The 26,750-nt window shown below is 42.4% G+C and overlaps 1 protein-coding gene across 1 annotated transcript in view; it reads left to right on the top strand.

The window, feature by feature from the left end:
• ERBB4 (erb-b2 receptor tyrosine kinase 4) overlaps positions 1-26,750 on the top strand; it is a 376,355-nt gene that overhangs the window by 209,455 nt on the left and 140,150 nt on the right. Inside the window, exons 5-11 of the mRNA XM_066322426.1 lie at positions 5,894-5,959; positions 13,929-14,047; positions 18,017-18,158; positions 19,566-19,679; positions 21,054-21,180; positions 24,018-24,091; positions 25,275-25,365. Coding sequence (XP_066178523.1) covers positions 5,894-5,959; positions 13,929-14,047; positions 18,017-18,158; positions 19,566-19,679; positions 21,054-21,180; positions 24,018-24,091; positions 25,275-25,365 — 733 coding nt within the window. The remainder of the gene's footprint in view (positions 1-5,893; positions 5,960-13,928; positions 14,048-18,016; positions 18,159-19,565; positions 19,680-21,053; positions 21,181-24,017; positions 24,092-25,274; positions 25,366-26,750) is intronic.

Below are 26,750 nucleotides of genomic sequence, written 5' to 3'. Positions count from 1 at the left end.
CTGTTCGGTGCTGCTGACATGCTCTTCTTGACTTTCCATTTATTCCTTTACCTCTGGTGGCCAATCTCTCTTAAAATCAAAACTGTCAGCCACCAGTGGATCTGGCAATACTCTATAATTTTGCAGTTCTCAACAGACAGCTAGTCCCTGTGCACACACTAGGGTTGTCTCCACCCCACATTACTCAAGGTAATGCATCCCTCTTTGCTATTCAGTTTTTGTTTTCTTCAGTGCTGGCTAAGTTTTATCTCTGTTCCCTCTCCCCACTCCCCCTCACAGTGTCTCTGTATCTCTTTCAGGGCGTATCTCTTGGATGGTTTTCATTTCCCAGACCAGTTTCTTTTCAGCTGCTTGTCCCTGAGTCCCTCTCCATTTGTGTTTGTCTCTTTTCTTATCTGCTGAGGAGCATGAGGGGGAGATAGAGGTGTTGACTGGCAGAACTGGAAGTCCCCTTTGGAAGTGATCGTGAGCAGGAGTTTCTTCCACCCTTGCTGAGCTTCAGGCTGGGTGTTCCTCCTGGCAGCTGGGACTGGCTCTAGGGAATGGATGGATGCATCCACAACAGGTTCTGTGCTTTCCACGGTGTGAGTGCTCCTTGATGAACTCTGTGAGCCTTCTCTGTGAAGGGATCCCGTTAATATTTGTGCAGGGTGTCTCCAGGGGCATGGAGACTTCAGGGGAGAAGCAGAAATACAGAGAGGAGGCAGAAAGGTCAGCTGCTGCCATTTACCACAATAAAAGTAACACCACCAATGCAGCTACAGCCTGTTAAAGAAAAGCTTGAATTTTATGGAAATAACCCTGTGTTGGAAAACTATTTGGTGATAGATCCTTAGGTGAATTCATCTGACATGAGTGAAAGCATATAGCTTTTTAGCAGTGAAGGAATTGACCCTTAGATTCCTGTATCCCATAATGTTTCTACAGAGGAAGAGAAAATGCGTGCACTAGATATTTCTGTAACACATTTTCTACTTGTGCAGAAAGTTTTACTTTTTCTTGCAGTGTGTGTCTCTCCTGCCATTAGGGAAGGAAATCCTGGGAAGTGTGAGACTCTCTTAGGTAATTAACTTTCAAATCAATAGGAGAGATCTGAAGGCTTGCACAGGCCCGGGGTGGAAATGCAAAATTATTTTTACCCAACAGAGAAGTGTGAATGAATGAATGAACGTGTGACAACAGGAATAGTCAGACAAGGACAGGGAAAGCATCATGGGCCTGATACAGGCAGAACAATCCATCACAACAACAGTATCTTTAATTCCTCTTAATGCTATGTTGCAGTGTTTGAATTACGTTTTGACTTTGTTAACTGTGCATACGCAGAACTAAGGCGTTTAGCTGCCTAGAAAAACCACACAGGTGTATTCAAACCTTCTGTCTCACCTAAATCATGCAAAGAACAGCCTGGGACTCTTGCCACGGAGTACAGCAGGAATTTCTTGGACTTTAAGGCTGGTGATGTCTAGGAACATCTCTATGGCATCTCTAACATTTTTTCAGGAGTGAATTTTTAGGCGAAGGATGAGTTTATAAGCAGCTTACAGAAGCTAATAAATTATTTATAGCTGTTTTGATAGTTAATCAATTATTTTAGATTGTTAGGTAAGTAAAGAGGCTGCTTATAACTCTGGCTTAGAACCATCTAAGCCATTTTATTTTGTCTGTGTTTGTTTACACTTCAGTATCAGTGTTTTGCAGGCATCCTACCATTGAATGGTGATTTATTAACCTGATGGAAACCATTTGTAAATGTAAGTTCTGTGGAAAGTGGGACATTTCTTCTCTTATTTCTACTTTCTTTCTCCTGCTGAGAGGGGTCTGCTGGAGGCATCTGGCACAGCTGATGGGGAAGAAGCTGGCTTTCTCCTGTGTGTGACACTGAGCTTAGAGCTCTGAGGAGGGCTTCATTTTTCTTGTCTCGTCAGTAACTTAATCCTTTGCGGTTTTACTGTTTCTGAAATAATAAAGTCAGTCTGGAGTCAAAGGAAAGCCCTCCTCAATTCTCAGGAAAACACAAGGATGAAGTAACCTTGGTCTTTCCTAAGCTAGTGAGCAAACATTTCCTGCTGCTGACTTTCTCTGGCTGAGAAAGCAGAAGCATTTCCCACAAATAAAATCCTATCCTGGAAAGGACGAGGAAGGTGCTCTGCCCAGAGCCCATAATTCAGATCTGTTGCAGTAGTTTTAGCCAAGGGAAGACAGCCCTGGAGACAAAACATTGGTTTTCTGTGTGCAATTTGCCAAAGCAAAATTAATTCTCGTGTTCCAGTGGGAATCTGCCTTTTCTTAACCTAGATTTCATTACACAACCTGTGACAATTATGGAAGCCTCCAAACTGTCACTGTGTTCAAAACAATGCTACTTATTCAGGAGCAGGAATGTACTCCAGTGTCCCAGCTCTAATGGGGGGGGGGAGAATTTTGGAGGTTTTCCTTTCTTATCTTGCTTGGAAAAGGAAAATATACCTTCACTAATGTGAAAAATCAAGTGAATGGGCCACGGTTGTGCCCTGCAGAGGTTTGGGTTTTTTCTTTTTTTTGGCCAAATTCTTTCAGCCCTTTCTGCTGTATGTTGGAGGGGTTTTGAATATTTAGACACAAGAAATAACAAGAATGATTTATGCCACAAATTTTTTGGTGGGTTTTTTTTTTTTTGTTTTTTTTTTTTTTTTTTTTTTTTTTTTTTTTTTTTTTTTTTTTTTTTTCAATTCTGTTGCCTCACAGTCTTAAAAATCTTAAGAAATATACACAGGAAGATCTGTGCGTAGGAGTATAATTCCTCCAAGGGCCTTGTCAACCTTAGGGGCCAATCCATTTATTATCTTTAAGGCTGACGTAGAGATCTCTTTGTGAGACCTGCTCCTCACATAAATGCTTGTTATGCTCCTGAGTGTGTATGTTGACATCCACAGGACTATTTCTGTCTTAATTTTGCAGAGTTGGTCTTTAATGGGTTTCAATCTGTCCTGTCCTTACTGCATGACAGATTTTCCCTTAGTGTGGAAAACCAGGTGAAATGCAGAAGGATGTGAGGGCAGAATCTGGACCAGTTCGTATTGAGAGCAAAGAAAGTTGTTTTTTCCTCTTTAAACAACCAAGCCCATATAGATACACTATTTGGAGGGAGTTTGGCTTTTAATTTTCAGTATATTTGACCTTCAAAAGGACACATAATGTAATTCAGAGGTGTGCTGCCTACAAGCTCAGCTCCTGGTTGTGTCTGTGCAGCTGAGAAAAGTGAAAACAATGAAACAGACACTTTTGAGTTCCCGGTGAGAAAAAAGGAAACTGGCAGCCTTTTCTTGCTTTATTGTTAAATATCTCTATTTAAATGCAAATCATCATCTGACACTGCCAAACAAAGTCATGTACCAGGCAGCAGGCATGCAAGTTTAAAAAAAATATAAAATGATGTTTTGAAGATGCTGAATTGCTTTTATTTCCAGGAGGAATAGAGGTGGCTGAATAAATTTTTGGCTGCACACTGAGGATCAGCTCAGATATGAAGATTTGTATTTTAATTGCAGCTTTTACAGAGGTGTGGGCAGACTCTCTAGTTAGGGATCACTTGGAGGGATGCTGAAGTTTCTTCTGTGTTATCCCACAGCACGTATTACAGCGGAAAGCCCCGTGTTTTTTACAGAATGTTCTGGAAGGGAGGAGGAATTCAGGGACAAAAAGGGGAAGGAGCAGCCAAATTGCTGCCTCACAGTGTCTCAGGAATGTGTGGTTAAAATGATCTGTGCAGTGCTTTATGGTGCTGGCTGCAGGACCTCTGGCTTTCTCCTGACCTCTGAGCCCAGAGAGGTGTGAGATGGCGCCTCAGGGGAGGATTGGATAGAGGAAGAGGCTGAATCCTGGGTGGGTTGTGGCTCCTCCTGAGCTGAGCACAGCTCACCCTGGTGCAGGTTCTCGGAGTGTGCATCCATCCTGCTCCTCCTGCTGAGCAGGAGTAGCTAGTTAATAAAAGCCACTTCCAGGGGAGCATTTCTATTCAGTTCAGCAAGTACCCAAATCAGCTAACAACCTGGATCTTATCAAGCCTCATCTGCTAAAATTCTTCCTTTAATTTGCTGTTTACCTCACCATTTTAAACTTTCATTCTTATAAATCAACGTGGATATATTTGCTTTCTGTGCAAGGTTCCAGTAGTCTCTTAATAATCATAATAATCATTATTACTGATTAAAGTTGCATTATTCATGCCAGATGGAGTGCCTTCTCTGTCAGCCAGAATGAGTTTGCATTTATGTAGTTATAGTACATTTGTGATCTAAATAAACAGATGGTAGAAGGTGACAGCGAATTATGTGCTGGTGATATCAGCAACAATGTTTCCCAAGTATAATTGCTTTAAATGAACATGAATGCAACAAGGAGCTGGTTGTTTTAACAAGGTAGTTGGCGTTCAGTGTGGTAATTACCAGGCGGCAGCATCAATAGCACCAGGAATGCCAAGGAGGGAATGCTGGCTTTGAGAAATCCGTGTCAGAGAGTCCGACTTCACCCGACCATCAGGGTGGGTTTGCTCAGCTCTGCAGCGTCTTGCAGGTGTGGGCACACTGCTAGCAGAGGAGCAGGGTTTGTCTTTAGGGTGATCCAACCTTAGCTGAGAGACATTTTGCACTTTCTCCAACACCGTCTCCCATCAGGGCACGTGGCAAGTATTTGATTTAGTGTAATGGAGCAGTGTTAGCAGCAGCAGCTGTTAATACACGATTGAAAGGATTGAACTTGGATCAGGTTCAAAGGGGAAATTCACTTAACAGAATCTCAGCAGTACTCAGCGATGGATAAAAGTTTAATCAAACACAAGGTTGGGTTGCTGCGATCAAAAGCGCAGTGATAAGGACTGTGCATAGTCTTCCAGAAACTTTACATTGGGTGTCTTGGCTCATCCCATGGGCTCTGGCCTGCCTCCCCTTCAGGACTGCCACGCCTGGCAGTGTGCCTGGACTTTGGCCATGGCCAGATGGTAGCCATGGAATGGGGGCTCCATTCCCTCGCAGCTCACACGGCTGGGGGACTGTCTGAGTGCTCTCTCCAGTGGGGTTGAAGTGCAGCCAGAGGAGAACATTCCAGCTCTTCTCCTTGCTTGCCGTGACATGGACATGCCAACTCAACTCCCATTTCAGCCCAAGTGCGTTTCAATCACTAATTACCAGGTAGTTTATAAAACCTGTCATTGCTAATGCTTCTTCTTACAGCTGTATCCCTATCAGCATGTGGAAAGATGATGCAGAGCATCACTTCCGAGGTCTGAAGGAACATGAGGTTCCTTCTGAAGCACAACCACAGGCAACTAAAAACTAGCAGCCAGAAAAGAGAAGGTCCTGTGAGCTTTGATGGCACTGGAGTGAAGTGGTTGCACAGGGCACATCTCCTTTACTATAATATTGGACATGCAAATTTGTGGGGAAGAGGGGTGGCTTTTAACCGAAGCTATTGAGTGGAATGTCCCATTTTTGAGATGAAATTGGACAGCAGGTAGGTAGCTGTATGGCCTTCTCAGCACAGCCATCTCTTCTCCTCTGGAGGAATCAGCAGCTCCTACATAGGCTGTGGAAAGCAATAGTGATAGCACTGAGTGATGACTTTGTTCCTCAGTTCTCCAGACTTGCTCATATTTCTTTTTGTTTTAAAATGTCCTGGTCATTATGCATAGCAAAAAGGGATTTAGGCTATAAAGCATTTAGATAAGCACCTGTATTTCATGTAAGTTTGACACCAGGTCTGGTTATTTAGTTAGGCCTTTTTTACAGGTGCTGTTTCAAACTTGCTAAAGCATAAAAACCTTCCAAAGACAAGATGGACTCACATCTTCCACGGCTGCTGGATGTTAAAGCAATGAAAAGGGTTTCCAATCTCTGTCTTTCTGTCTGTCCTGCAGGTGGTCGTTGCCACAAGTCCTGCACAGGGCGGTGCTGGGGACCAACAGAGAATCACTGCCAGACCTGTAAGTGTCAAAAACAATGTAGCAGAGATCATATTCCTTTTTTTTTTCAGTTATGAAATATATAATGTTATAAATGCTGTGTTCAATATAACTCTAAAATATACAAAGGGGTTTTTTTTCTGTGTGTTTTTACCAAGAGATGATCTGCTTTTTTCCCCACCCATTTGAATGATATTTTTCTTTCCTCCCTTGTGCTTTCTAAAACTGCTTATGCTAACTTGAATTTTCTTTTCCCTACTTGGTGGCAACATGGAGCATGGCTCTTGAGAATATTGATGGTTATTTTGGAATACACTGAAATGAATACTGCAGGAATAGAAAAAAAAAACTTCAAGGCAGATTTGGAGATCATTAATGACCACCTGACACTGCAAAGTTCTTGGTGCCAAAATACTCTGTTAATTTCAGTGGTAGCCTGGGAATATTAGTTATCCTGCAGAACTGTTCTCTTTATAATAACTTCAGAATGTATTTGAATGGTACTGAAAGAGAGAATAATGGGTTTTCTGTGAAGGAAGTAGTAAGTGGAAGATTACTCACAATGTTTGTCTGTCCTCTTGAATTTAGAGAGCATTAAAATGAGTTTCTTCCTCACGTGCTTTAAACTTCACATAAGCACTAAAGAGCTAGAAGTACAGTCACAATATTAGCAGACGATAAAAGAGGAGAAAATTGAGAGCTGTCTTTTTCTACAAGTTTTTTTTTTCCATTTTTCCTGCAAACAAGAGGGTGAAAACCAGTTGCTTTTACTGGAATCACTCTTCCTGGGAAGTGAAGTGGTTGCTGGGAGCTCCCCCAGAGAACACTTCTCCAGCTTGTGCTTGTTTTCTTGGCTGAGTTGTAAATGGGAGGAAGGACTGTGACAAATGAGCCACTCCCAGGCGAGCACCCCGACTAAGCTCTGAGCTGAGGAGTCAGCCCAGTGTCATCTGCCTCTTTCCTGGGACATTGTAGGAACAGTGCAGAGGTGCTGGGGGTTTTGTTTTGTTTTCCTGGATTTTTTTTCTTGGTTTTTTTTGGGTTTTTTTGTGTTTTTTTTGTTGTTGTTGTTGTTGTTGTTGTTGATTTTTTTGGGGTTTGGTTTTGTTTTGTTTTTTGGTGTTTGGGGTTTTTTTGTTTGGTTGGTTTTTTGGTGGGTTTTTTGGAATTTTTTTGACCACTTGTAGTAAGAAATAGGACAGAGTTAGAACGGGGGGACAGCTTGAGGTGAATGTCTGAGTCTGAGCAGGAAATCCAAGCTGCCTTGCTGACCCAGGAGACAGAGCCATGTACCTGCCTAGAGGCTCTGCCACCCCGCTTTCCCTTTAGGAGCATCAGCTGATTGTGCTGGAGAAGCTGCTCACAGCTACAGCTCTGCTAAAGTTAACCTGTTCTTGCATCCCTGCTTCATACTGTGTTTTATGTGCAGGTGTGGTTACCAACCCCTTAGGAACACACTCTAGGACCAAAGCACAGTGATGTAGAGCAGATTCTTCTTCGAGTTAAGCTAGGACCTCTCCTTCCTTTGCTGGCAGTCTTCATGAAGGCACCAAGGAATTCAGTGCTCCTTACCAGGAAAAAAAGTCGATTCTGGGTTGTGTGCTTTATTAGATAATGGAAAAGGACTTAAACCCTAACCAACCAAATTATTTTATATCATGGTTAGAATTAATTAATGAGGGTTTTTTCTCTGTCCTAAGGAGAAGCTTGTTAGTCTATTAAAACCAGGGCCTTTATAAGAAGCTGCCTAATCCATCCAAACATGAGTAGATTTATTGAGGCCTTCAGTGGTTCACTTATCCAGGAATAGTTTAAAATCCTGGCAGTCCTGTTCCATAGGGAGCCCAGGATGCTGGCTCAGGCTGTGTCTCCAGCCTCATGGCAAGGCAGGTGTGTACCTGCACAGGTCCATGTGGCAGGATCAGCTCCCATGGGCTCAGCCTCTACAAAGCCCTGAGATAAGGGAACTGATGTGCTGGATTAATGTAGTAATACCAGGGAGAGAAGAGCTTATCTGCAGCGCCCTGAGGGCAGGAGCTCAGCAGGGCTGCACGCAAGGCTGGCTCCAGGAGTGACAGCTCTCTGTGCCTTCACAGTGCCTGCCCTTGCAAATCCCAACACTGGGGACAGGCTGAGGCACAACCATAAACCAGGAAAAGCCATGACCCATCCAAATTTCGGGGAGATCACACTCTTCTACTTGAGTAGCTACTGCACATCCTCTTACCTTCCAGCCCACTCTGATGGTCAGGGACAGGAATTAATTTTATCCTCGTTGCCTCCATGACCTCGCTGCACCTTGGACAAGCAGCAGGATTAAAGGAAAAGCCTGGTAAAGGGTGTTTCCTCGTTGGATTTTCACACAGTATGTTTCCTTAGAAAGTGAGTGGAGCAAAGAGGGAGAATTTGAGTAGAGACTCAAAACATAAAAATGCGAGTGGGGCTGTGCTTTTGCTGACTTTAAAAGACCTGCCTGGCTTTCAGGCCCACAAATGTAGTTGTTAAATACAAGCTGGAGGCGGGATAAGTGGTGTTGTGCATCTTGTGTTTACCTTAACCTCATCACCTTGGGGATGCACACCTTTCCAACACGTGTAGGAAATACTCCATCAGTGCTACATCTAGTGCCAAACTGCTTTGATCCTAGAAACAACTCAGAGCTGCATTTTGATAATTTCTTTCTTTTTACTGTGGATTGAAACAAAATATTTTAATGAGCCCCCCTCCCAAGATAAGATTTAAATTATTTTCCTGGGAAAGGATAAAAAAAAATGAAAGATCTTAATCCATGTCTTTCATTTCAAATTACATATGGAAAAAAACCCAAATCCCTTTGTGTTTTTTTTCATGAATATCATCTACCTAGCTGCTTCTTATGTTGCCTTCCAGCAATGTCTTTGTTGCTGGCTCTGAAACACCACCTGCATCTTACTCTGTTCTAATGTCTCTCTAAATGTGACAAGAAAGTTCATTTATTTAAGAAGACAATTAATAGGAAATTTAAACCAAGCTGTTCTTTTGGGAGGTAGAGAAGATAAAAATTCCAGGGTACTGTTTTACACCATTAGCAATCCTTTTTACCTTAATAATTAAAATATTAGATGTTAATAGAAGAATTTTAAATTGAGGCAATGTAACTTGTTTCAGTGTCAGTAAAGGCTAATGTGAGAATACTTTTAAAAATATTCTTTTTCTAATTGTATTTGGCACACACTGAGTAGAATGTAAACCACTTGAAATAAAATAATAACAAATGCTTTTGGAAGCCACTAATCAAATTTGAAAATCTATGGTTAGGTTGTTAACATTTTTGCTGTTCATGTCTGTTAAGAGTTTCATGTGGAAATTGAAACTTTTACCATTCAATTATAAAAGTGACAGATTATGCACTTTTCCCAAGAGGAACGTAACTGAAAAGACAACAATCTAAATTAAAACATAGACCCAACTAAGGGAATGCAAAAATAAAAAAATATAACCCGTAAATCAAACCTGAAACATGAAACATTTAGCGAGTGTCAGGTCCTCCATGGGTGTGTGTGGTCAGAGCACAATTGTATTTACACTGTCCTTGTGCAGCTGGTGTTACTGGGGAGAAGGTGCCAAATTAGAGCAGCAAAAGGCGAGCAGGGGCCTGGTGGGGCTCACAGAAAGAGCTGAACCAGCAGCTGGGATCAATTGGAAACCCAGCATTTCTGCTTGGAGCCAGCATCTTTAATTAAAACCCTTGTACTGCTCTAGTAACTTTGCATGTTTGTGCCACTTCCATTGATTTCAGCTACTTCCCCTTTTTTCCCTTCACACGTTGATAGTGTCCTGGTGCAATTAAAGAGGAGGGGAAAAGAGAAAGGAGACTGATAATTTGCACGTGTACATGAGGTGGTCATTTCATCCTATCCCCAGCACAGCTTATTGCTGTGAAATCCTGGTCGAAGTTGACAGTCTCACACAGAAATCCATCTCAATGCACATTTCCCAGGACTTTGGTGTTTGTCCTTTGGTCTTGGCCCTGACTGTGACAGTTCTGAGCAGTTGGACCCTCCAAATTCTTGGGATCGCACACGGAATCTGTAGGAATCCAGGCAGGACTTGTGCTGACCATCAAAAAGTCTGGTTTGAAGCTTGGGGTCTCAGCTGGGGATTAGTGAGGCCCTCCTCACGGCTGTGTTGGGTGAAGATATGAGTACCTGGCACCTGAAATGCCCTATTTTTGGCAATATTTATAATTCACTCTTTCAGATAGGTCTTGAGTTACAGCTATAAAATCCATTGATTGCGTTTGGAGGAAAGTGTTTGGGGGAAAAAAAAAACCTTGTTATCTTTTTAAACCAGTGCAGCTACAGGTCTTTTCTGTGGGTTTACCCCCTGAGAATGATTGCAGGGAGCTGAACTGAGTGATGTTTATTGGCTCTGAGCAATCAGATTGTTTCAGGCCTTCAGACAATACACAGAATTGCCTTGTGTTTGCTTGGTCTTGGGGAAAAACCTTCATTATAAAGTGTCTTAAATATGAATCCTTAAGATTCAGAGCCCACTAAACTCATTAATGTCTTGGTGGGTGTAGTGTCACTGAAGACACCTGACAGATCTCCACAGACCTTGACCTTCAGTAGCAGCTATAAGGTAAATATGGCATTGATGCCTTGGGAGGGCTGACCTGGGACAGAGACTGGACTGAGCTGGAGAATAAAGCAGATAGTTATTAAAAGGCCTTAAAGGTACACCTTGGGCAGGGCAAGAGCCTGGCCAGGGCTACACCCAAGGTGGACCCAAAATGGTCACAAAATAGACAACTGATCATGAGGTCTCACACTTTTATAAGTTTTGATCCATTTGCATATTGGTGCTTAATTGTCCAATTACAACTTCAGGTTGTGAAGTCCCATCCTTGTTTTCTCTTCAACCCACCATTGTTTGTGCTTTTGGGCCTGAAAACTTGTGACCATTGTCCTTGGTCACAGAAGGAAAAGGATTTGTTTTGTCTCCCTGCTCTGTGAAGAGAACTGACTGACACTTAATATGAGGCTCAGAGCTGCACCCCTGGGCAGCACAGGATCTGAAAAACGTGAAAGCTAAAACAGAATGCATCAGCATACAGTGGAGCAGGAGATAGATATGATACGTTCTGGCCTCTTCCTAGAAAAACACATTGGCACTTCTGTTGGCATGGTTTGTTTTCCCTGAAAAATAAACAACTGGGGAAGAACAGTGACAAAACTTTGCTGTAATTATTAATTTTGCTTCAGGAAAACCCACAGTGTTCTCTATCCCAAGCAGCGTGGTAGAGACCCTCATTGAGCTGATGTCTAACCAGAAGCAAAATACACTTTTTGAAGGCGTCCAGTTCAAGTATGGTGCTGAGGATAGGACTGTGTTCCTCCAGATCAGCCCTGGTGTGAGTGGCCCATCCCAAGATCAAACCCAAAACCTTGGTGTTACCAGCACCATGCTCTAACTGAGCTGTGCCTCTGTCCTTCCTCCACAGGGAACCAGTGGCTCCATGGACAGGGTGGACACTGTGGCCCACACCCAGCAGCACCTGGTTCTGGGGTGAATAAATCAGAGGTGAATTAGATGGCTCACACTGATTATCCACACCAAGAGGCTTTACACCAGAACTTCCCAGGTTTAAGGAGAATCTCCAGTAGCTGTGGGGCAGCAGCAAGGAATGCATTTAACAGTGGGCTCTGTGGCTCACGGCTCAGGGCAGAACGTGGCTGTGACCATGTCAAAACACGAGTGCCATGGGGAAAGGGGAGCAGAGTGTTTGGGTGGTGCCCCCTTGGCTTCGGGAGCAGCTGCTCCCCTGGGCAGTGGCACAGGTGAACACAGAGTTTGGGTTGTGGGGTGAACAGCCCCCGTGCCTCTCCACTAAGGGGGAGCCCCTGGGAATTGGGGCCTTCCCTCAAGGCAGGGTCAGGCTGGCCTTTGGCACTCTGTGAGGCAGGCAGTGCCCAGTGCAGTGCAGAGCCCGAGCTGCTGGAAAACAAGGCACAGTCACAGACTGGGGAAGGTATTAGCTGGTTTTCATGAGCCGAGACTGTCACCACAGTGTGCTGGTGGCACACAGCCACAGGTGCCGTTGTTTCACATCTGTCTTAATGTTTATCAGTGCTGTCACTTAAATGAGCAGATCTTTCTAATGTGCTTCTCAGGCAGTGTTGACAGTAAGTGCCTTCACAGAATTTCCCAAATTTCTCAAATTAGATTGCACAAGCCACAAAAGCCTTTTCTTTCTCCCTGGGGGTTTTCCTCTGGTATCAGTAAGATGAAATTGCTCTAATAGTGCATTGTTTTATTCCATAGATTACAAACAATCGCTTCTTTTTAGTTATTTACATTTTTATGTCCTAAATAAATACTGTATGTACCAAGAACCTTCAGCATTACCTTAAGTACTTCTGGCAAATAGTGAAGGGACTTTGGATCCAAATGTACTTATAAAGGTGTTAGCTATGCATTAAAATAGTAGAATTGAGCAGAAAGTCGGATGGAATTTGGTTTTCTCTTGCTTCCTGAGAAGTGTTTTTCAAAGAGAAGTAATTAGATGCTTCTTAAGAAAACAGATGTTGAAGGTTAATTTCAGAAGTGTATCATCCCAGCCTTTATCAAAAGACAGTTGACAGCATGGTAGGCAGTGGTGGTTGGTGTAGATTGGATGATGCCAATTCCTTTTTCCATAAAATAAAGGTTACAGCTGAGGGAGGGAGGGGAGGAGGATGCTCCACTGGTTGACCATTCTTGGCACAAGGTTAAGCCCCCAGTGGTGTGGAACTAAATCCAGCTGGTAGATCTAGTTGCTTCATTCTGTGAATGGAGGCAGAATTGCATTATTTAGAAATAGCAAGTGGTGTTTCCAACCATGCTCCAAGGTTGCAGTCCGTTCTGTTCCCATTTGGATTGCTATCAAGGGCACCATTTGGCTGTGACAGTGATGGTCTCTCTCTGAATTTTGCTTATTTACTCTGTGTTGCTGTTCTTCATGGGGAAAACTCACATGCAGCTAGTGAGCTCTTCTGGTTGTTGTTGGTTTGGGGTTTTTTTGGGAGGGTGGGGGGGAAGAGGGTGTCATATCCTGTTTAAAAAAGCTAATGATTTGAAAGCAGCATTCCCCGTGAATTTTCAATGGTAAGGGGGCACACTAAAAAAATTCCTTCTCTACGATCCTTGAGCAATGTGTGTGCTCCTCAAGAGGGGATTGTGCAGGAATTCTGGATACAGGTATCATGCAGACATTTTGGATGGAGGTGTTGTGCAGATATTCTGGACACAGGTATTATTATGCTGTATTTGTTCTGGGTCCAGGTGTCCTGCAGGCAGACTGCACACATGTCCTGCAGGCATCCTGGAATCCAGGTGTCCTGCAGGCATCCTGGAATCCAGGTGTCCTGCAGGCATCCTGGAATCCAGGTGTCCTGCAGGCAGTGTGGAATCCAGGTGTCCTGCAGGCAGTGTGGAATCCAGGTGTCCTGCAGGCATCCTGGAATCCAGGTTTCCTGCAGATATTCTGGAATCCAGGCGTCCTGCAGACACTCTGGGTCCAGGTGTCCTGCAGATGTTCTGGAATCCAGGCGTCCTGCAGACACTCTGGGTCCAGGTGTCCTGCAGATGTTCTGGAATCCAGGCGTCCTGCAGACACTCTGGGTCCAGGTGTCCTGCAGATGTTCTGGAATCCAGGCGTCCTGCAGACACTCTGGGTCCAGGTGTCCTGCAGATGTTCTGGAATCCAGGCGTCCTGCAGACACTCTGGGTCCAGGTGTCCTGCAGATGTTCTGGAATCCAGGCGTCCTGCAGACACTCTGGGTCCAGGTGTCCTGCAGATATTCTGGAATCCAGGTGTCCTGCAGGTGTCCTGGATCCCAGTGCCAGCCCCCTGGAGGCCGTTCCCCCCCTGCTGGGGGTTTCTGCAGCCCGCTGTGGGTGCTCCCCCGGGAGCAGCTGTGTGTGTCCGTGGCTGTCCCGTGACACTGTCCCTTTGGTGTCCCCGCAGTGACGAAGACGGTGTGTGCGGAGCAGTGTGACGGCCGCTGCTACGGGCCCTACGTCAGCGACTGCTGCCACCGCGAGTGCGCCGGCGGCTGCTCCGGACCCAAGGACACCGACTGCTTTGTACGTGCCACTTCTGGGTTATTCTTCCTGCCGGTCACTCTGCGGCTTCTCAATGCTTTAATCCGTGAAATTCAGTGGTTTGTCCCTTCTGATGTGCTGCAGGCGCACTCGCAGATTCAGCGTGCAAACTTTAGCATTTTTCAGCTCCTATTAGCATCGTTTAATGTTATCGTTTAATGTTACCCATTAACAGATCTATGGGATTTGTAAATGCAGATTTGGAATCATTATTATGCTTATCTCTGTGATTTTTTTTTTCTTTTTCTTTTCCAAAATTAGCATTTAGAGGTGAGAGCAAATTTTTAGAAGTATTCATCATTATATTTGAACGTGGTTTTTATTAATGCTCTGTGTGCTTTTCATATGAAAGTCAAGAATTCTATTTAGCTTCTCTGTGCAAGGCATTCCCTGTCTCTGCCAGACTTAAATTAACTTCAGCTTTTTTACTGGACATTCTTCTTCATGGAGATGGAAATAATGTGGTTCCCAAAACAGTCTCCCTCAAATGCATGTTATCGTGTGTGTGTGCTTCAGATGGAAAGAAGAAATGGCTTTTTCTCTAAAGAAATGGACAATCTAAATATCTATGCCTTTAGAAAATCTGTCTTGCTTCTATTCCATTTTTTCTCTAAGAGTTTTAGCAGCTTTAGAACCCAAAACTGATCTCAAAAGAATGCATAGCTCATCTCACTTGGTCGATGAGACAAGTTTTGCTAAGGGTTTCAGGAGAAGCAAACCTAGGTCTAAAGAAGCCTAGAATTAGAACCTGCATAGAGAGGGGGCTTTCAAAGGTACCCACATGTTCAGAGAGACAAATACCTGTGAAGCTGACTGCCAGGTGGGGCTGGGAGGAGGGAATGGAAAACTGCATTTATATTGAAACTGTGGGCAAGTGACTCATAATGAACTGGCAAGAATGAATCTCTCCCTGGCTGGGCCTGCCTATTTGATAGTGATTGGTTTTGTGCTTCCAAAGCACACTCTAAATGCTGTTCTTTGGCTGCTGATGAAATGTCGTGGTGGCCTGACAGCCACCAACAGGATTTACTGAAGTTGTTCTCTGTGGCTTTTCACAAGTAAATGCTCAGCACATATGGTGTGGCTCATCCAGCAGTCCCTGGGAGTTCTCTGTTGGCTTTGAACTAGAGAGACAGGAAAATACCAGTCTTTCTTCTGTCATGTGCAATATGAATAGGTAAAGGGAAGAGGAAAAATGCAGTCATCCTTCCCAAATGAGCACTGAGGAACGTCCTCAGAGCTGATGTAACTTTTGTCAAAGGTTAAGGACTGCTACTGGCAAGTAAAACTTTATATAAGGAAGGCCTTGTAAAATCGTGGCTAAGTATAAAAGGAAAGTGACTCATCTGAATTAGGTGTAGAAAAGCGAGTTATAGAACCATTACATGTTCATATTGTGGTGTATGGTGCTTGGTTGAATTATGTTTGTTATGATTTAAAACTGTTACTGGTAAAGGCCTAAATGTTTAAAAAGGTCTGGTTTTTGCCATAAGAGGGTTCTCCTTTGCACCTGTCTGGGGACAAGCCCTCACCCACGAAGGACAAGTTATTGGCAGCAGGAGTGGTGCAATGCTGCAGCCTGAAAGTTAGACTTCCTGAGTTGTGGCAGCTGTGGAAATACGCATGCTAAAACTCAACTGGTATGTTTTTTCTGGTACAGCAGAGAAGCACCCAGGGTTTATTCTCATTCCCTTCTGGCCCCAGAGCAATGTAAAAGAAATTCAGCAGGGGTCTGGCAATTTTCAGGACTAGTCATTTCTTGCTTAGACACAGTGGGTGAAAAGTGTAACCCTTTAGGCTATAGACAACTGTGCTTAGCTTTCAGTGAGACACAGAACTTTGGATTTTCCCTGTGTGTTTCTCTGTGCTTTTATTCACAAATTAGCAGCATTTAGCACAAAATGGTAGAAATTTGCATATATTATCGAAGCAATTACAAATGTATATAAAACATTTCAGTCATAAATTAAAAGTTTCCAGATCTTCCAGATGAATTTTTCCTGAGAATTGCCATGTCTCCAAGGAGAATTGGTGCGCTTTACTTTATGTATTTGCTAAACTGTTATCAGAGAATTGTCATGTACATGATGGAGTACCTTTTAAGCCAACATGTAAGAAATGGGTTGAGGAAACAAACTAAATTAGTATTTATTAATAAGCAAAAGTACAGCTTATGAAGCATTACAAATCCTTTAGAGCATTATGGCATCTTGCAACAGCATCCTGTTCTAAATACGGTTTTAATATCTGTAGATAAAATTCATCCATCCTCCTCCATCTGCTGCCATCCAGTCATTTGCATATTCAGTTCTAAAAGCAAGACAGTAATCATCATCTGACATAAATGCCAGCAAACATGCTAAAGCAAAGTTTTACTGATGTTTTTATCTCGGGTTCAAATTGGGTCTAGAACTTGAAATGCATGGGAGGGTCTGGTTGACTGCCTAGTGGAGCCAGAGAAAACACAATGCCCTTCCTTGGGTGGACTTGTAAAGTGGTTATCTTTGTAAGGGGAAAAAAAAAAAAGATAAATCTGTTTCTATGAAAGAAAACGGTCAGGTTTTTATCATAGGCATTTTAAAGGAGCAGGAGAGACAGGATCAGCAGTTTTGCTTAGCACATGCTCCATGTAGGACAGTGCTTTCATCATGGATCTCCCTGCTTGTTCCTTTCAGCAGCAGATTTTGTCCTTGGATACATTATTAGCCTCTCCTTTCTGAAATCTGCTGGCATGACAGGTCCCAGGGTCCTGCTGCTCCTGATCCAAATGGAGATGAGTACTGCTAGTAAAATCAGCAGAAGAGAGGAATCTTTTTCTCTTTTCCCTCAGTCCCAGCCCAGGAGGCAAGGGGACAGGACATCTATATTATTGTTATACTTGTTGACTCTTTAAAGGCACAAAACCATCTGTGTTTTAATAACCTGGAAAAAGACCAGAAGGATTCACTCCTAGACTAACACTTCTAAAGCAGCCTGGATTATTACAGGTTAGTGGGGAGGCAATACCCAGTAACAGTGGCTGCTTAAACTGCTAGAAAGGTTCCAAGCCAGGCCACAGCCTTCACATTCATACAGATTTTTCATTCATGGTATGCTCTGTGAAAATTACTGTGATGTAGAAATTACTCCCAGCAGTTTTCTTATCATCTGTGGTTAAAACCATAGAGGCGATGTGTGCTGATGAGGAATGTCAAAATCGGCAGCCCTTTCTGCTCCTAATTACCAACCTTGCACGGTCAATTGTTTTCCCTGCATCCCATTACTTTTGTTATCCACACACTGGCCTCTTCATTTGTCAGGGCCCTGTCCTCTGTCAGCTGTGCGTGGCAGAGCCCGAATGCTAAGTGGGATAAAGTCCTCTCTTCCTCTCAGTGTGTGAAACAACTGACCTTGTTAAACTTGCCACTTAGGGAAAGGCCCCCTCCTGTGCTGCCTCAAAAGATGTTCTTATCCCTCTCGCCTCCTAATTGGGAATTACAGCTTTGGGCTGGATGATGTAGTCATGCTGGAAGGAGCCTAAAGGGTTGGACGTCTGAAAAAGTCATTAACGTTTGCTTAGACGATTATAAATAGCTGCTCACTCTTGGCACTTTCAGAATGTCCTATCAAGTTGAGAATTAGTTGATTGTGAGTAGTTATGAAACAAATGACGGTGTTGTTTTGGTTTTGTGGGAAGTGTCTTGGCAGGCGACTGTTGCCAATTAAGGGGGCTCACCAAAGTCCCTAATTTGAGAAGTCACCAATTTGCCAAGATCCTTGTGAAAATCTAAGTAGCCAAAATGAATGGTAGGGAGCTCTGTATCACATTCTTCACTGTCACAGCAAGTCTGAACAATCAAGGCCATCTTTTACACAAAAAAACCCACTAACAACCACCCCTAAAGCAGCAATATGATTTAATTCAGTATTATTTTTTTTGTCTCCCTTGACTTTTGTCTCTCCCTTTTGCAGGCCTGTATGAATTTCAATGACAGTGGTGCTTGTGTCACACAGTGCCCCCAGACCTTTGTGTACAACCCCACCACCTTCCAGCTGGAGCACAACCACAATGCCAAGTACACCTACGGGGCTTTCTGCGTCAAGAAGTGCCCACGTGAGTGCTGTGTTCCCTGCCCTGCTCTCTGCCTTCTCCTGCACTGATGGGGAGCTGCACTTGCATTTTGGGAGCCTTAAAAACAGTGACAGAACCAGAGCTGACTGCAGGGCACAAGCTCTCCGAGCACCCCACACATGCTTACAGCAAGCCTGAAATAACTCAGGTGATAACTAAAGGTAGTGACAATTTTGTGCTGCTGACGGCTCCCAAGGATCCCAGAGGGATTTTCCTAAAGAAAGGTGGTTTCTGTTTTCATGGGCAACTGCTTGTTACATTCATGCTTTGCAAATTCCGAAATAGTGGAAATGGATAGTTAAATCAGTAGGATTGTAAAAGGGTGTGAATTCTGCTTCAGAAAAATACCAGTCCATCACCAGCACCTGGAACCAAATGCTGTCATGATATTGATGCCCCTAACTTGGAGTAATGATGATTTGACAGAAAGTTACCCAGAGCAGTTCTGTTCCAATGAGGAATAAACCTGTAAGACAGGAATGCAGTCTTAAAACTCCAGAGTAAAATTAGAGGGGAAGAGGGAGTTAAAGAAAGACGAATCCCATGCATTTAAAACCCACGTGCTTCTGAGATACCAGCCAGATGATGACAACTAACAGAAAAAATTACAGGGTCATCACTTACACAGTCTTTGAATCTGCTGGTTTAATTGGAAAGAATAATAAAGGAGACAGTATTCTTGCTCTCCCTTTCATTCCATGAAGGTTTACAGTTGTGCATTAATTATTTTATCCATGATTTATGTGTAAGAAGGATGGGTGATCTGTATTAAATGGAGCCATGATTCAACCCAACCCAAAATCCCAATTTTTAATCTCTGTGGAGGACTGACAGCAGCTGGGGGCTGGGACTACCAGGGCCTAGTTCTGCCTGTAATAACCTGTGGTGGGTTTCTTGAAGCAAGACTGGATTGTTAAGAACCTGATATCATGCACTGTAAGGGATATAATTCTTTGCCCAAATACTTCATTGAACACTTACCATTTTTCCCCCCTTTCTTATCAGTATTAAGCATTTTCTTAGGTAGGATCAGTCCTTATTCCCTTTGGCTGTTGTTATACTGGGAAAAAATTTAAATACTTGTCGTTGTCCTGTGCACTGTTTTATCCCAGATGTATACTGGGTGCATGAAAAAGATGGGACAAACTACCTGGCTTTATTTCTCTCCAATTACTGTAACTTTTTTTTTCCCTACAAAAAATAATGAAGTCAAATTGAGGGAGAAAGAGGGATGACAGTTCATGGATTTTGTAAGTCACAAAATAGTGCCTATTTTGCTTACACACTTCTAAAACCACAGAACTTTGAATATGAATGTATTGACACAGAGCTCAAAAATATGTCCCAACTTTTATTCACTTTCTGCCCATATCTCCTTTCTCTTTTCAGACAACTTTGTGGTAGATTCCAGCTCTTGTGTCCGGGCATGTCCCAGCTCCAAGATGGAGGTGGAAGAAAACGGAATTAAGATGTGCAAGCCCTGCACTGACATTTGTCCTAAAGGTAGGCAGTGGCTCAGTATAAATTTTCTTGGAAGTAGTTTGCACAGGGTGTTATTTTGGTATGAATTGCCCTTCATTGAGTGTGTTGTAGAAAATGAATAGCCTTTGAAACCCACACAACTTTGAGCTATGTAGGTTGTGTGTCAAGCACATACAACAGAGTGAAAATTTATTAAGTTGTAATGGTAATATAACCAAACCAATTACTTTTTATTAGATACAAATGAAGGGGATTTCTCTTGGTTGGTTTTAGAGAAATCTGGGAGAATTCTTCATTGTGTTATTTTAATGACAGGTGTTTCCTGAGGTGTTTTGACATTGTCCTTTTGTCATTCCGAAGGGGGCCATGCAAAAACCCCTGACTTCAGTGTCTGGGATGTCTCATATTTGTCAATACAACATTTGGTTTCCATTTCCTTCCCCTGTCTCTGCTTTCCCAGAACCTTCTGCCTCCTTTCTCAGTGTCTCAAACACAGACCAGTGATGGTTCTGTTGGTAAGACTGAAATCTGCAGGTCACTTTGCTGTTCTAGACTCCAGCAAGGAGATTTTCTGCTCCTTGCTTGAAGGTCTGTGGAGCAAAGCATCACAGGTTTTCCTGCATGGGTTTATGCCACTTTTCATTCCTAATGGAAGCCACTTCTGGCTTAACTGTGGTAAATACTTTTGTTATTGTTGAATAGATAGTTTTATGCCTGAAAACACAGGTATAGAATTCCTTACTTTTCTCAGGAGGAAAGCTGTCACATGTTTGTAAAAGCTTCTGCTGGTAGTTGCCATCACAGGAGCCCAGTTAGGAAGACAGAATACATTATATGGTTGAAGTCATGAGGGGTTTGTTCCTGGATGCATCCTGTGTCCCAGAAAATGCAGCTAAGTTACATACACAGACTACAGAGAGGAGTTTCCTCACTGGCTGCCAGTTTCTCCAGGCACCAGTAACTTGCTGATTGAGCTGATAAATAACAAGTTATTTATACAGCTTTTTAAAGGGCCTTATGGGCATGGATGGTTAATTCCCTAAATCCACCAGAGAAGGGGATCTCTGGAGCCATCAGTGTTAGGGCCCCTCAGTTTCTCAGTGCACCAAGAAATGGCGTGGCTGGGCTGAGTGGGACTTGGTGTGCTGGGATTTGGTGTGGTTGATCCTCCCCTTTATACCCCACGTGAAATGCCTCATCCTGTGTGCCAGGGTTCTGTGGCAGGTGCTGTAGCTCTCTGCTTGTTTTAAACTGGCATGTGCTTCTTTGGGAATACGGGTGCAGGATGCTGTTTTAACACCTCTCTCCTGAATGACTCGTGTCTGTAAGGCCAATGTGTCCTGAGTCAGCGATTGTTTTCCCTAGCTCTTTACACAAGCTCCTTGTTTTTGGCAGCGTGTGATGGCATTGGGACAGGGAGTTTGGTGTCAGCTCAGACAGTGGATTCCAGCAACATTGACAAGTTTGTAAACTGTACCAAGATCAATGGCAACCTCATCTTCCTTGTCACTGGGATTCATGGGTAAGTGACAAAACCTTATGTCATGGTGCCACCTGAAACCAAGTGCATCCCCCTCTGAATTAGGGCTGCAGGCTTCTTTTATGCAGTAGCAGATCCAGGATAAATTAGTTTTCTGCCTTCCATTGTGGAGAAAACCACTGCCTTGATTCTTAAGATTCAACCTCTAGGAAAAGAAAGGATGGATTAATTGTTTGCACTAAAAAGAGAAAAGACAACTATGATTCTCTGGGTACTTCATGAGACTCTCAATACTGGCTTACAAAGAAGGTGGAGAATAGAAGGGAGAAAAGGAAGTTGCCTTCCATGAGTTTGTTTAAATTTTGTATGGCCAGCAGAATGATATGCAGGGAGGCAGCCTCTCCTAGCATAACTTGTCAGAATCTGAGTGGCTGTCAGTCCACACGCACGCACAAAAGCTGCCCTCTTGTCCATCAGTTTGGAGAATCTATTTAAGTTTCAGTTGCAGAGGCACACAGAATTCACTGGTGTAAAAATCCAGTATTTTGGTTTAAATTTTGTTTATTGTAATAGGTCCAGAAAAACCTCAAAGTGTCACATGGCTCTGCTCTGGCCAGATGACCCACCGAGAGGCTGGATGGAAACCTGTAAATCTCACAGGACAGGAAAAATAAAAATTAGGCAGATGCAAAAGAAGTAGCTAGAGCCCATGAGAAACTTTGTGTGGATTAATCCAGTGTATTGCAGGAAATTTAATTTCAAGTATAAGAACTGCTTTTGCAGGAAAAATTATATTAGCTCATTAAAAAAATCTGTCTAAATTAAAAGAACCAAACCCAACCTTGAATAAAATTGTACTTGTCTGAAAAATATCTAAATTTGGACTATAAGCAGAAAGTTAAAATATTCTGTTTCTATTTTACAGAAGAGTAGGACATGTAATGTTGGAACTGTGTAGAACTTTGTGTCTCATTCTTGATGAAGAAAACTCACTTCAGCAACCCTAAAGTATGAGGGCACTGAGCTCTGCAACCCTAAATTTTTCTACAGTATGAATTATATTAGTAGAGGTTAAAATAAGAAAAGATTTGAGAATGAATGAAAATATCTAGATTTCTGAAACAGCTTTTTTTATTTAAAGTTTAAATTGCATTTTGCAGAGCAGCAATGTGAAATGGAAATTAAAAAAATTACACTGACTACATGAGTAGTGTTGTTAGATAAATGAACAGTATAGAGAAGCAACAGTCTTACTTACTTCCTCTCCAACTTTTACTTAACTTTTGTCACAAATTCACTTATTCACAATGAACTGCAAATTTTAGAGTATGAATTTTCAGTGGTTTAGATTGTAGGGAGTTAAAGTCTGGTTCTCTGGGGAACTGGAAGACTTTCAGTGGTGGCAGAGAATAATTTTGGTGAAAGATGCAGAGGATTCTTTTGTTGTTGTTTCCATTGGAAACTGTGCTGTTGCAATTGATCCTGTCCTATTTTTTTGATCCTGTGGTTCTGTAGCCTATTTCTTTCCTGAGCACATGAACTTCAAGTCTTGTTGAATTTGTTATAATTTATGTAAAAATATATATGTAATTCTGAATGCTTTTATACACATCTGTTTAAAGTAATTAAGATGTATACTATTCTACAGTTTTATATGTTGATAAATATCAGACATTTGGCTGTTTAAGGGATTTAAATGTATATCTGCATCTTTAAAGCTATTTTATCTTCAGAAATCAGAGGTGAAATTTAGCTGCCTCATGTTTATTGCAGGCAAGGCTTTTCCTGTTTTGATGGTAATGCATTTTGAAAGCAAAGTGCTGTGCTTCTGTTAGGTAGTCAAAATTTGTTATTTCGTTTTCTGAGGGCCCTACATTGTTAAAATAACACGTTTGATGCCTCTGTGGTCCACTGGGCTTTTTTGTTAATGCTCTAGAACTCGTTTTGTTGCTGCTAGGCTGGAGTTGACCTCAGGGTGGTTAGAGGTGACCCCATCAGTGTGTCACCTCTCAGCCTAGTGAGGCCTGTCCCCAAAGACAGCCAGGTGGGTCACCTGCATCTTTCAGCTCCAAAAATCACGTGTCTTGGAAAGCAGAAGGAGGAGAGGAGGAAACGCCTGCTCCATATTTATTGGGGATGTTTCCTGCTCTCAGAGAACACAGAAAAATCCCATAACGTGCCATTACAGAGGAATTTTGGTTTGGTTTAAGCTTCTGGTAGATTTTTTAAATAGGGGAGGAAAGTAACACGTTTACTAAGTGATGGCACTCTGAAAACTGAGGTCAGCTTCATCTTTTTTTTTTTTACTATGGCACATTGAAGCTTAAATTTTAAAGTTTTGGAGGTTATTTCTTTTCTCATGGACAAACTTGGTTGGAAAGGATCCTTTTAGGGGTTGCTTGTAAAAAGTGTGCCCTTCAGATGTCCCTTTTAGAGGTTCCTGGCAAAAAGTGTGCCCTTCAGATGTCAGGAACTGCCACATGCATGCCCTTAGCTTTGTTTTGTTTACGGCTTGTCACTCCTTCAGGAGCAGCTTTGTAGTCCTGGTACACAATGTCACAGCTGTACCATTCCTGGAAAAAACACTGAAAATTCATATTTCCTCCAGGAAGGTCACTCATGGTTGTTTAGAATCACTTGAGTTTCCATAGCATGCATGTTTGCTAAAATGTGAATGAGTTGTACCTTTATGTTCCTTCAAGATGATGTGGGAGAAGCTGGACACAGATCTTCAGGAACAACAGGCTGAAGAAGCTTGGTGCATATCCTCAAAAAAGCAAAGTGTTGAGCACCTTAATGCTGTTTCCTACATGCTATGGCTTTGAGAACCTGATCTTTTCTCTTTTAGAGTGTCACATGATGTGATTTTATTCTTTCAGAGACCCGTATCACACCATCGCTGCCATCAATCCAGAGAAATTAAATATCTTCCAAACAGTGAGAGAGATAACAGGTAACACACTTCTGATCTCCTATAATCTGCATGAATTAAAGAATTCATCCTCACTTTGCATTTATAGTTGTCATGTGTTGGGTTTTCTGAAGAATACAAGGCACTCTTCTTCATTAAGCTCACCATGCTGTAATTATTATAAAAGTTTAATACAGAAAACTTCAGTATCAGTTGATTTTCACCAGTGTGTTGTCCTTTGAACACAGGATGCCCATTATGGCAGATGCTAAGTGGACAAAGGATCTTGGTCCCCTCTTGGCAAAGTAGGACAAGTGTTGCAAAGGGAGGGAAATGTGAGGAAAATTATGCTGAAATGTAGGGAACCATTTTCTTCATCTGAAAGCATTTGAAAGCTCTAGTCTGCCATTACATCTCCTTCCCTTGGACTAATAGAAGATGCTGCTGCAAGTTAGCTTTTGTAATTTAAAGACAGATGTATAATGTGGTGGGAGTGAGTCCCATTTTTTGTGACTTTTCAGTGGGGTCATAGAACTGGTACTCAGTACTTTGTTTTCTTGCATCTTGCTTCTTGTTTCACCGTGCGAGGCAGAAAGGAGGGAGATACTACAGCTCTGAGTTCTCATTTGTTTTCTGATTAGATATAGGTAGGGAAATGCAAAAAAAATGTTCTATTTCATGCACAAAAAACCCCACCAAAATACCTTTGTGCACCACAGCTTGATGGTAGCTGTGTGGAGCTCAGCATGCTTCGCCTCTCCAAACTGCGAATTTCAGCGAACCGGTGGGATTAAAAATGAGAGTAAACTCTTAATCTCTTCCTAATTAATGTCAAAGATAATCTGGCACCTCTGCCTGTGTGTTATTTGCCATTCCTAAATGCAGTAATTGACAGTCTCAGCCTTGCTGCTGAAGTGGAATTACCCCTGTGCTTAACTGTGCATTTCAGCCCAGTGCTGAATCCAAGTCGTGGGGAGCTGCCCTCTCAGGAGCTCTGCACAGCACAAAACAACTTGTGCAGAGAGTGAACAGTCCTCACCTCAGACATCAGGACAACTTCTCTTTTTGGGAGGAGCTGGTGGTGAGCAGCCTGAGAGTCTGCAGCTTTCCTTATTTATTTCTTTTCCTCAAGCTGGCACTGTCTTTGCTGTATAGGCTACAGCAGTCCTAACTCACACAGGGCTGAAATCATTTGCATTCACATGTTTGCCTGTTCCTCCTTCAGGGTATTTGAACATACAGTCGTGGCCTGAGAATATGACAGACTTCAGGGTGTTTTCTAACTTGGTTACCATCGGGGGGAGAGCTCTCTATAGGTAAGGTACTTACTTCTCTGTCGGTGGAATAATTTTTTTATTGTTGTTCTGTGATTCTTTGTTCAGTAACAGAGAATGCAACATCCTTTGGGAAGGACATCATAAATTAATCTTTTTTTCCTCTGTTACCAAGGTGTTCATTACCAGTATCTTTGCTAATCAGTTGTTTATTATGAGTAATACCTTCTCAATATAATTATTTTTAAAAAAGAGTCTTGGTTCATGGCTATTACCTCATTGCCTGGGACTTACATTTATGGTTTAAAATACCTTGTGAAGAAACATAGTTTGAAAGGAATGAATCACAGAACTCAGCCTCATTATTGGGAGTTTATGTGGTTGTGATTAGACTGCAGGCTCACATGCAAAACAACAAAGTGGTTTTAAGAAGAGGTAAGAGGTGGAAGGACATTGAAATCACTGAGGCACCTTGCAGGTGAGGTGTTAGTGAGCTCTCTGGTGACATTTTTACCAGAGATGTTTCTGTGTGAAAACTCAGATGGATAAATCGGTTTGAGGAGAAGAAAACATGGTGAGAAATGCTGGGGGAAGCACAAGGAAGTACCTGAGCAATTTATACAGCAAGCTCTGGATCCCCTCTTTGGAGATAGGGTAAATCAGGCATGGGATTCTGCTGGCATCTTAAACAGCAACCTGAGCAGAATATGAATAGCAGTGAAACCTTGAGGTTGAATTACAGCCCTGCACTCTGTTCCAAGGCACAACTTTTATTTGGAACAGCTGGAAAACAATTATCATCATTAAAATACAATAACCTAAAGGATGCCCAGAAACTGGATATTGTCTTCACTAATCTTCAGTCATAAAATATGTGCAGTCATTTTCATGTTGCTCAGACAATCATTTACTGTTCCTTTGATGAAGAAAGGCGATAACAGCATATTACAACCGAAGAAAAATGAAATGTAGAAAGTGGCTAAAAAAAAATCCATGAAAATAACAATTTCTTCCTGTATTACTTGAAATGACATTAATTTGATGTCTGGCAGAAAATGTTTTAATACATTTTGCATGACTTTGTCATTTTCTCCTTCACATATAAACTATCATAGTATTAATGCTGTTGAAAAAAAACCCTGAATTTCATTCAGCTTTCCTAACAGTGCATTATCTCAAAAAAATCTGTTAATGGCTGAAATGAAACTGGTTGAGGAGTTCTGCTGGGTTACCTGGCCTAATGCTATGAGCATCACAGCTTGTGGTATCTCACTCCTGGCAGGACTCATAACTTCCTAGGCCATAAAACTGGATGTTGACTCATAAAATATTTGTGTTACCACAAAATAAAAGTTTTCTGAACATTTCTCAGTTTTTCCAGGAAGATCATCTTGACACTTGGAACTAATTCCCGTTGGCAATTCCCT

This window comes from Sylvia atricapilla, chromosome 7 (genome assembly GCF_009819655.1).
Source record: "Sylvia atricapilla isolate bSylAtr1 chromosome 7, bSylAtr1.pri, whole genome shotgun sequence".
In the NCBI taxonomy this organism is placed as follows: Eukaryota; Metazoa; Chordata; class Aves; order Passeriformes; family Sylviidae; genus Sylvia; species Sylvia atricapilla.
Note: the sequence above shows the minus strand (reverse complement) of the source record. Positions and strands in the feature narration are given on the sequence as shown.